The 11,092-nt window shown below is 47.4% G+C and overlaps 2 protein-coding genes across 2 annotated transcripts; both read left to right on the top strand.

The window, feature by feature from the left end:
- Positions 1-403: 403 nt before the first annotated feature.
- Positions 404-1,694, top strand: LOC118232834 (chemokine XC receptor 1-like). The gene has a single exon (XM_035427993.1). The coding sequence runs from the start codon at positions 439-441 to the stop codon at positions 1,477-1,479; it is 1,041 nt and encodes a 346-aa protein (XP_035283884.1). The 5' UTR covers positions 404-438; the 3' UTR covers positions 1,480-1,694.
- Positions 1,695-5,250: 3,556 nt separating this feature from the next.
- On the top strand, positions 5,251-9,790 carry LOC118232841 (eukaryotic translation initiation factor 1b). Its single transcript, XM_035428002.1, has 4 exons — positions 5,251-5,457; positions 6,286-6,449; positions 7,113-7,214; positions 7,363-9,790. Exons 1-4 carry the CDS (start codon positions 5,427-5,429, stop codon positions 7,405-7,407), a joined length of 342 nt encoding a protein of 113 aa, XP_035283893.1. The 5' UTR covers positions 5,251-5,426; the 3' UTR covers positions 7,408-9,790.
- Positions 9,791-11,092: the final 1,302 nt, after the last annotated feature.

Here is an 11,092-nt window from a genome sequence, read left to right as displayed (position 1 = left end):
GCCTGAACAAACGCTTTGTATGCTTTGCCATGCTACAGGTAAGGAGTTCATTTCTGATCATTCGGCTTCTTACATATTCATATTCATATATTCATTTTCAAATGCATGTAAGAGCAATGTTTTCATCACATACAGTAAATGAAATTTTACTAGATTTGTATGACATAATATCAGTTTTCATGCAATTTCATGTCTTTTAAATAGTAATAATAATAATATATGTCCATATTTTCAGCAATATACTCTTCCTTTAAGATGCACCATTGTTAAAACATTGCAAATATGTATTAATAATAATAATAATAATAATAATAATAATAACATTTAAAAAAAAAATATATATATATATATACATTGTGCATGTACTCTATTTCATTGTATGTAATGTCTCATCAGTAAAGATTGGCAAGTTGCAGAGTAGGGGACGACGACAGAAACATGGCGTCTGCTCTCACAGCCTCTCCCTTGTCTGACGGAATCCAAGCCGCCACGGATTACGGTTACTACGACTACAACAACTCTTTGGTGTTCTTGGGAAAGAACGAGCTTCAGCACTTTGGCGGGACGTTCTCCGGCATTCTGTACACCCTGATCTTCATCCTCAGCCTGGTGGGGAACAGCGTCCTGCTCTGGGCTCTGCTGGTGCGGGAGGACCTGAGGAAGACCACCACGCTCTTCCTCCTGCAGCTGGCCGTGTCCGACCTGCTGCTCACGCTGACACTGCCCTTCTGGGCCGTCTATTACCTGCACCACTGGGTCTTCGGCACGCCCGGCTGCCACCTCCTCGTCTTCCTCTTCTTCCTGGGCTTCTACGGGTACATGGCGTTCCTGGCGGCGGTGACGGTGGACCGCTACCTGGCCGTGGTCCACGCCGTGCGGATGCTGCGGCTGCAGTCTCGGCTGTGCGTCGCGCTCTCTAGCGCCTCCCTGTGGCTGGTGTGTGTCATCGCGAGCGTCCCGGAGGCGGTGCACTCCGAGACTGTGGAGGACGGGGACGAGACGCAGTGCCAGGCGGCGGATCAGCCGCTGCACCTGCAGCTGCTGGGATACGCCGTGCAGGTCAGCCTGTTCTTCCTCCTCCCCTTCGCCCTCATCCTCTTCTGCTACGCACGCATCTGGGCCACTGTGTCCAGGTGCAGGTCGGCCAGGCGGGCGCAGGCCGTGCGGCTGATCTTCTGCATGGTGCTGGGGTTCTTCGCCTGCTGGGCGCCCTACAACGTGGTGCTGCTCCTGGGCGCCCTGCAGCTCCTGGGCTGCCCCGGGCTGACGGGGCCTGAGGCCGAAGAGAGGCTGGCGTACGCGTACTACGTGTGCCACGCCCTGGCCTACTGCCACTGCTTCCTCAACCCCGCCCTCCACGTCTTCGGCAGCGGAAGGTTCCGCAGTTACCTCTCCGTCCGTCGCCACAGCGACCGGGGGAGGAGCCTGACACTCACCACCCAGCACAGTGTGCAGCGAGGTTCCACCTCCCGTCAGTGATGTGCTGTGGGTGCAACTGCAGAAAGAAAAAATTTTTCATTAAAAAAGCAGAAGAGGGGATGGAGAGATTGAGACATCCTGAAATTCTTGGAAGGCAAAGACTTTCAGTTCACTGGAACCACTATGGTGAAATCCAGCCTTGTCTAGAAATATCTCACAATTTTTTAAAGTTTTTTTTATTTTTTTTATTTGGCAAATTATCTAAAAAAAATTTTTAAACCACTTAGCAAATACTGTATATGTTTTCTTTTTGTGTACATGGACACATTGTCCATGTACACAGCTGGGTATTTACTGAAGCCACTCAGGACAAGCATGAAACTCATACTTTAAGCTTAGTACATGGAAATACAAGATGGGACAATCATAAGATTTTACTGTATAGTCACTGAAAGGTTTCTTTCTGGGGATGTTACCCATTTGAGTCAAACAGTGTGCAATTCCATTTCACTTCCTATCACTGTTTTTAAAAAAATATATACATACACACCTGTGGTGGCCACTTTTTATGTCTTGTTTAAAAAGCACAGTTTCAATATAATTGCCTGTAAATATCTTATTATTTTAGAAATGCTAGAATTGTTTTAGAAGTGTACGAATGTTGGAACAATCTAGGGTTATAATCTACAGCGTATCGCAGTACCTGTTGCTTCATAAGCCTTTGCTAACCAAGATGGGTGTGTTGGTGGTTGAGGCATTTCCTGTGAGGCTGACATATTCCAGTGTGGTCGGTGTGTCTCATGACCAAGGATGCTTTTACAGGTTGGCTCAGTAAAGCCAACTCTGCAACAAGAAGTAGTGCAAGTTATCGGAAAAAAATAAGTATTTTCACATCAAAGACAATGCATCAGATCACTGGGATCTTTTTCTTTTTTTTTTACATTTAAAAAAAACATTTCATGTTATCAAATTATCAGTGCTAATAATATCAGTACACTCCTGGGCAAAAAAAATGGGCCAAGCCCAAAATGGCAAAATATTAAGCTTTTAATGGTCTTAACAACAAATCATTGGTCAGAAAATTAGCAAGAATTAAACAGACTATGTTTGTATGTACAGTGTGTGTGTGTGTGTGTGTCCTTTTCCAAAATACAACCCTGGCTGTCATAGTTGTAGTTAGGTAAACTCTGAACTTCCATTCAATGCACCAACTATGAACTTTGTGCATTTGGCTAATAAAGCTATTTCTTCAGCATTTCTGTTTGTGCTCCTCAGGAAAGCTAATTTTTAAGCGTTAAGCCAGTAATCACCTGTTCATCGAGCTGTGCTGAGTCGAGGCCGAGGCAGAGTTTCCGGAGCCACAATCCGCACGTCTGTCTGTACCACAGCGCCATCTGCTGTTCAGAGCTGGTAGAACGAGTTGTGCTATGAAGCAGCAGCTAGAACCTCAGCATGGGCATCCACCAGAGACTGTAAAAAATGGCATCGACACGCAGCCAAAGCGCTTCTACAGGACACTGCTCAGGTCAGAGAAACAACAGAGGCAGGATAAATGTGAACGTAATTGTAATAAATCAACCTACCAGCTGGGGGAGGAAGGGACACGGACAAAACTGAGTGGCGCCAGCTACCTCTTTCTTTAAAAAACCGGTGCAGTCTCAGTTCAGTTCCGGTTCCGGTCAACGGTACAATAAAACGTATTGGACAAGAAAAACAGGTCAGCTCAGCAATAAGAGTGCTAGTCATAAAATATAGAATATAAGATAATTTAAAAGATTAAAAAAGAAGGGGTGAGGAATAGATAACATATAACACTATATACATAATATAACACTATAAACATAAATGAAAATGAGGATTCATGTGTAAAAGTAAAGTGACGAGTGTATATAATATTACAATGTTATTGCACGTTGGATAAGCGCAGTCCTGGTTCAATAGCAGCAGTAACAGCAGAGCAGGTAAGGTGGAGTACTTAGATATGAGAGTTGCAAAGCCTGATGGCCTGGTGGTAAAAACTGTCCTTAAGTCTGGTGGTGCATGCGGCTATGCTCTTGTATCGTCTGCCAGACGGTAACAAGGAGAACAGTCTGCGTGCTTGGTGGCTGTGACCTTTGATGATGCTGCGTGCCTTCCGCAGGCACCGCTGGTGGAAGATGTCTTGAATGGCTGGGAGTCTGTTGCCAGTGATGTGCTGTGCCGCCTCCACCACTCTCTGTAGTGATTTGCGGCTGTGGGCAGAGCAGTTCCTGTACCAGACAGTGATGCAGCCCGTCAGCAAACACCTGTAGAAGTTTGTGAGGATGTTGGCATTCATGCCAAACTTCCTCAGTCTCCTCAGGAAGTAGAGCCACTGACAAGCTTTCTTGACCGTGTTATCTGTGTGTAGTGACCAGGAGAGGTCCTTGGTGATATGCACACTGAGGAACTTAAAGCTGCTGACCCTTTCAACCTCAGCATCATCAATGTGGATGGGGAGGTGTCCACCCCCCTGCTGTCTCCTGTAGTCCACAATCATCTCCTTAGTTTTACTGACGTTGAGTGAGAGATTGTTGTCCTGACATCAGCTGATTAGCGTCTTCATCTCCTCTCTGTAGGCCGTCTCATCGTTGTCTGTGATGAGGCCTAGGATGGTCATGTCATCAGCAAACTTAATAATGACATTTGAGCTGTGCTTGGCAGCACAGTCATAAGTGAACAGGGAGTACAGGAGGGGGCTGAGGGCGTATGAATACTCTCACACCACACACACACAAACACACACACACATTCAAATTTAAAAGTAGAACACTTCGCTGTATTAATAACCACCATGGCAAAGATGAATCATCAGACTCATGTATCATAACTATCATGACAATCGCCTCTGAAGAATAATTTATAACACAGAAAACATCTCTCTGTTGATCGATCACAGCAGCTATAGTGTTTACATTTTTATGGACAAACTGAATTATCATTATTATTATTTTTACATGGCATAAGCTTCATTTAAAAAAAAGATTTCGATTTGAACATGGAATAGTAGAAATGCAGTGTCTTCACATTTCTCAAATGAAATGCAAAATTTCATTTTCAGTGTGTTCATTATTTTGCTTCTATTCATCTCTGAAAAAATGGATTCTTGTTGATTTAAAATGCCCCGGTTATTGGGTAATTACTAAAAGGTTTACTGGTATGTGATATATGCTTACTGAAGGTTTTGAAACTATTTGGTTTATTCTTGAATGCCTACTGGTAGCACTCAAACGCATCACCAAGTACAGACAAATTATGTCCTTAAAACTACATCTCCCATGTACCCATATGTTTGTTTCTTCCCCAGTCACCACTAAACATAACTTGTCCACTGACAGAAGGGGGAACGCTATATCGTGCCAGCAAGGCAGCTACACACCTATCACGCTTCGCTTACGGTGTGTTACTTGAATAAGGGTTAATAAATCCAGACACATCTACAAAGAATGTTTGCTAGAACGATGTGAGCCAGCGAATGCGGGTGATTGGTCAAACTTTGTATACAAGCCATTAGACTGCTCATTGTACTAATACAACAAACTTCCGATTACTTTGTGTTATCTCGTTGTCATAAAATACAAAGGAATTGTATCATATGGTTTTATGCTTATTTTCCATCTATGGCAGCATTTTCACTTTTATAGATGGACTCCGAAGTTTGCAATATTCCGATAGCTTTCAAGCGCAAGGAGGTTATTTTCGGGTCCAAATAATAGACATATATATGTGTCTATGGTCCAAATAGCCAAAGCGCCCCCTGGAGGTGAAGTTCCTTGGCTCGTTATAACCTACGTCACTTATTACAGCGGATGGTCTAATCTTTTTCGGCCATTTTGCGAGTGAGATCAGTCGGGTGCGTGTCGTCCGAGTCGTTTTATTTTGAAATATTCTTCGAGGGCTGTTTAAGCTTTAACAAAACCATCCTCACGAAAATACGGCAGAGACGCGCCGAGAATTTCATCTCTTCCAAGTTATCGTCCTAGTATCGCATGTCCACTATCCAGAACCTCCAATCTTTCGGTAAGTTATGTCCAGAAAACAAGCCGACCAAGGCCCTTTTCGTTCAGTCGACAGAGAAGTCTTTGTCCGATCTGAAAATGGCGAATGGTATTTATTTTTGTACGGAAGGAAAAAAGTGTGGTCGTTTGCGCTGCAACATAAAATCCTATCTTGACATGTAGTCCAGCTTGTTTATTTTTAGTTAACCTTTACATTTTAAACAAACCCTTGTTCGTTTATTTCATATAGTGTAGGCCTCGTTGACTAATTGTTACCGAGGGCGGATTGATAGTGTTTTACTTTACGTTACTTGTAATCTCGGAGTCGATACATTGCTACATTTAGAAGTAGGCAACAGGCCTAGTTCAAGAAAGTGTGTATTACGTAGCGTACAATCGTTCGTTTGTTACAAACTGATGAACGGACTCCATGTTTAAAGACATGCTAATGTGAAATTTAATGTAGCTAACTACCGATTATAGTGATCTAGTGTCGAAGTGCGTAGCTAGCTATATATACACTCATGGGCATGTGTTCCACACAAGAAAATGTGATGTGTCTGAGCCAAATCGTAGCCGACGTTCTTTCATAAAGCCCATTCGAATTGGTTTAAACCTTAGCGTGTGACCTTAACTGATCTTGTAAACTCATGTTTCATTTTTCTGTTTTTATTACTTTTACGTTGCCTGTTTTCCCCCTGTAGATTGTGTTGATTTATTGGTTTATTTTTTGCACCTGAGAATATGATCCGTCGTCAACAAGCATTCGTGTCGTCATGTGGCCTGGGCTAGGCTACGGTTTCTCACCGACGGTCTCTGTCTCCCCCCTCTCCTTACCCCGTCCTCGCAGATCCCTTTGCTGATGCAACTAAGGGTGACGACTTAGTCCCGGCGGGGACAGAGGACTACATACACATAAGGATCCAGCAGCGGAACGGCCGCAAGACGCTGACTACTGTACAGGGCATAGCAGATGATTACGACAAAAAGAAGCTGGTGAAGGCCTTCAAGAAGGTAGGCTAGGCTACAGCTTACGCGGCCTACTTAGCGTTAGCATACCCAAACGCGGCCTACTTAGTCTTAGCAACGGAGACACGACCATCCGCGCCTGAGTCGTTCGCTACAGGTTTGTTTAACGCTGTGTTTGCGTTTCCTTCACCCCCAAGCGGCGGTGTTTTATTTGTGATACCGGGGTGTTAAATCTTAACGGCGTTGTGCAATTCGCCGTCCTTCGCTGAACACCGCCGCTTTTGAAGTAGACGCGGGTGTCTGAAAACAGGCTTTATGTTGCCTCTGGATCCCTGGCCGTCAGGAAGCCAGCTTTGTTAAACTGCCGCTGTATTTTCTCTGTCGCGTTCTCTCCACCAAACCCCCACCCTAGCGGATTAGCTGTAGGTCGACGGAAGAGCTGCAGGGACAGGTTAACCAATCAGGAAGTCCTCCCCATTTCAAGTTAAAAACCGTTTCAGTAAAAGCCTTTATAGCTCTGGAATCGACTAACGGTTCTAGTTATTTCAGAATGAATTGGGCATGCTAGTACTGAGCCATTCAATTAGGTTCTGTTTGACACTTAAAATGTGGGTGTGTGTGGACCCCCTCCTTCTACTGTTTAAACTGGCCTGAATTTAATGTGGTGATTGACTGTGTGTGTGTCTGTGACTTTTCTGCCTGTGACAGAAATTTGCCTGTAATGGGACTGTGATTGAGCACCCAGAGTACGGGGAGGTGATCCAGCTGCAGGGAGACCAGAGGAAGAACATCTGCCAGTTCCTCCTGGAGGTGAGTTGGGCTCTGTCTGGCCAGGCCGGACCCGTCCTGACGCCGGTTCCCTTTCTGCTCTACCGTTTGGGATCGGGCTGCATACCCTGCAGCAGGCCTCGTTTTGAGCACGTGTTTCTCTCTCCCCCCCCCCCCCCCCCCCCCACAGATCGGGATCGTGAAGGAGGAGCAGCTGAAGGTGCACGGGTTCTAGAGGGGATGCTGACAGCCAGCGCCCCCCCCTCCCTCTCTTAGTCCCCCCCTCCAAAAAACATGCATTGAACAAGAAAGTTTAGCAACACGTTATCTGCTGAGAGGCAATAAAAAGAAAAAACGAAATCCCCGCAACGAACGAACAACGCTAACTACACAAGCCTGACTTTGTCCTTGTGGGAAGAACAAAACTTCTTGGGTCTTTTCCGTTACATTATTTGTTTCTTTTTTCCCTTTTGTGGTACCAGACTGAGGTGTGTGCTGGTTTCCTGGGGTCACCAGCCTGTCTGATGTCCAGGTTCTGCGGCGGTGGCCGGTAGGGTTTGGTTGTAGTGAGGAACCACACGTGTTGCTGCGTGCCTGGCCTCCTGGTTAGTTTAGGTAGCAGTCTTTCCACGCCCCCATCCCGTGTGGTCAGGGGAATGAGGCTGTGTTATCCAGAAAGTGTGGGGATGTCTGGGACATGTACCCTCTGGATATTTGGCTAAACTGGGGTCGCCTGGGCCTTGGGTCGTCCTGCTCGTCCTCCACCTCTCCCGTCTGGACTCGGATCCTGGGTCTGGGGGGGGGGGGGCGATGAAAGGGCCACGCCTATGTGACAGTCTAAACCCCCGCCCCCCCTCGCTAGGCCTGTCAGGGTTTTAAAAGCGCTGCTTCTCGTTTTTAACAATCGTTCCTTTTTAATAGATCTGTGGTTATTTAAGGGGGGTGGAGGGTGAGGAGTGTTAGAACCTGTGAGTTGGTGTGGGGGGGTCCCAGATAGGCTGTCCCTGCTGCGTTTGTATTTATTCCCCCCCCCCCCCCCCGAAGTGATCTCAGCGGCTTTGGCGGGTTGTGAGCGTGTTCTGATGTCCTCTGACCCAAAACTGCCTGGAGTGAGAGAGTAGCTCCGCTGCTCCTGGCCTATGCAACTGCACCCCCTCCCCCCACTGTACTAACACACCCCCCCCTCGCCCCCCCAAATGGGTGTGACCGGGCTGTGCTCTCCGGTTGGGTTTGGTCGGTCCAGTTATATTTCTATAAGACAGTAACTTTTTTGGCAGAGGAAACGGTTTTTACCCCCCCTAATTTTTTTTTTATTGCCTCCCAGTGTGTAGGTGATTCGTGGTTCCTCAGGTACACACCTCTTTAACCCCTCCCCAACAGGACTGATCTGGGTCAATTTGAGGCATCTTGACTCATTCTCTATGGCAGCCAACACGTCACATGATTTAGACTGTGACCCCCCTCCCCTCCACCTTCTAGAGCAGGATCTGCCTCCGTACCATCTGACCCAGTGGGTTGACTGCAAACAAGATGCGTAGCCATGGTGACGGTCTGTCGTGCGGTGAAGGCAGGGTTCTGTTTTTGTCGCTTGCGACACCAGTCGTCCCTGCCTTCTGGGTTGCCATAGTCACCCCCCCCCCCCAGAGCAGTAGGTGTAATCACTGCCACCTGAATCTGGTTCAGACCAGGCGTATTCACAGGAGTGCTGGTGTAGGATCGTTTTGGGTTTTGGCTCCAGGGGGAGGTTCGTGTATGGCCAGTGTGGATGACCTGACAGGAGCGGTTTGCTAGCATTTTTTCTATGGAGCACGTTTGATCCTGAATTGAAAAACTTAGGAGCACGCTAATCCCTCCCAGCTAGTACACGTGCGCCCAATTTAACATTCACAAAACCGGTCGCGCACGTCTGGTTTTGTGGTGCAGTTGCTCCTGGAAGGGGAGCGCTGTAGACCCCCTGCAGACAGACCACTGCGGACAGACCCCCTGAGTCGGCGGTCCTGGTCTGAGCCGCTGTGTGGATTTGGGCCCAGGGCCGCGCTGTGGGACGCTGTGCTGTGCGGGACCCTCCGATCGTAACCTCGCCTGGATGGGCGGTGCCTCGGCCCATCCTCCCGCCACTCCCGCGCGCATCGCGCTCCGTGCCGCGCGGGTCCCTGAAACAGCCGCTAACCACAGCTGCGTCTGCCTCCCAGCCCCCCGGGTGCAGCTCGGCTCTGAACCAAATGAGACCCAGGCACTGTACCAAACCTGAGATTGTGGAGCGCGTTTCAGTAAGACAAGCTTTTATTCTCATTTCTTTTTTTCTTTCTTTTTTTTTTTTTTTTTTGGCACAAGGCGGACTTGAATATTCTTTTTTGTTTGTCAAAACTCCTACCAGCAATAAAACAGACATTGGAAAAAATAAGAGAATTTTCTGAAGACGGTTGTTGCTAAACTTTTTTATTCTTTCAATGTTTTAAGTATTCTCATGAATATTTACAGCTGAAAATATGATGGATGATTCTCCTGTGATGTTTTGAGTCGCATGCTTGATGCCGTGATTGGACGGCTGCCCTGTTCGATTAGAATCGTGTTTATTTGAATTTTTTTCTTTTTCCAATAAAAGCCGGTAACAGTTCCCTGATGCTTCCTGCCTCTTGGTTTTATTTTTGGGAACCGTTCAGTTCCAGCCGCACACAGTGAAAATGTTCAGGTTTGGTTCCTGCTGCACACAGTGAAAATGTTCAGGTTTGGTTCCTGCTGCACACAGTGAAAATGTTCAGGTTTGGTTCCAGCCGCACACAGTGAAAATGTTCAGGTTTGGTTCCTGCTGCACACAGTGAAAATGTTGGGGTTGAGTAGTCTCGCAGACCCTTTAAGACCAGGGTTGAGTAGTCTTGCAGGCCCCGTGGTCCTCCAGGACCAGGGTTGAGTAGTCTTGCAGGCCCCGTGGTCCTCCAGGACCAGGGTTGAGTAGTCTTGCAGGCCCTGTGGTCCTCCAGGACCAGAGTTGAGTAGTCTTGCAGGCCCTCCAGGACCAGGGTTGAGTAGTCTTGCAGGCCCCTCAGACCTCCAGGGCCATATATGGGCATGCCACTCTTGCTGCGACGCTAACTTGAGAGCATGCCGTAACTTCTTGTCTTCACGACGCGGTGTCTGCTGCCCTGGGTGACCGGATTTCTCTGCTGCTCAGTAATCTGGCCACAGAGCGAAGCCACCGGGGTTTGTCTTCCTGGCTGTCGCACGAGGGAGGGCAGCGTGTGGATAATCCCGTGAAGTCGCTCCTGGAGCTGAAGGCCGAGCTGAGCGGGGCTGGACTCCTGCCCAGAGCCAACCCAGGTGAGTCTGGCCTTCGCACGCGACTGCTGGGTCCCATCTTCACATCACCAGGCTGGTCCTCTCTGTGGGGGTGCCCGTCTTCGTCTCTAAGGGATGGCTTGTCACAGTGTACATTTTTAAATGTCCAGGTGATGTCTGTGGGTTGAGTGTTGGCATGTACAATAAATCAGAAGCTGGTTTTTTATGTCAGTGTTTTTTTTATTGTCTTTGTCCTATGCCCCCTCCCCCCCCCCCCAAATTAATAAATGATGAAACAAAACTATTAATGTCCTATATTAGCATGCGTGCCCAGAGGTGCTATAGACTGGAACTGTCAACAGCAGCTATAACAGTCAAAGTAGTAGGTAACTTAGCCTATCACAGTAAAGCTGCCGAGGGCTCTTAGGCTAAGAGCCTTCGGCAGCTTTGCTGTGATAGGCTAAGAGCCCTCGGCAGCTTTACTGTGATAGGCTAAGAGCCCACGGCAGCCTTGCTATGATAGGCTAAGAGCCTTCGGCAGCTTTGCTGTGATAGGCTATCATAGCAAGGCTGCCGTGGGCTCTTAGCCTATCACAGTAAAGCTGCCGAGGGCTTAAATATCACTGCATTTTATGATGCTAAAG

This window comes from Anguilla anguilla, chromosome 8 (assembly GCF_013347855.1).
Source record: "Anguilla anguilla isolate fAngAng1 chromosome 8, fAngAng1.pri, whole genome shotgun sequence".
Classification (NCBI taxonomy): Eukaryota; Metazoa; Chordata; class Actinopteri; order Anguilliformes; family Anguillidae; genus Anguilla; species Anguilla anguilla.
Note: the sequence above shows the minus strand (reverse complement) of the source record. Positions and strands in the feature narration are given on the sequence as shown.

Coding starts and splice junctions, on each gene's coding strand:
- LOC118232834 (XM_035427993.1), top strand. CDS start 439: ATGGCGTCTGCTCTCACAGCCTCTCCCTTGTCTGACGGAATCCAAGCC.
- LOC118232841 (XM_035428002.1), top strand. CDS start 5,427: ATGTCCACTATCCAGAACCTCCAATCTTTCG. Junction 5,458..6,285: donor CCAGAACCTCCAATCTTTCG/GTAAGTTATGTC, acceptor CCGTCCTCGCAG/ATCCCTTTGCTGATGCAACT. Junction 7,215..7,362: donor TCTGCCAGTTCCTCCTGGAG/GTGAGTTGGGCT, acceptor CCCCCCCCACAG/ATCGGGATCGTGAAGGAGGA.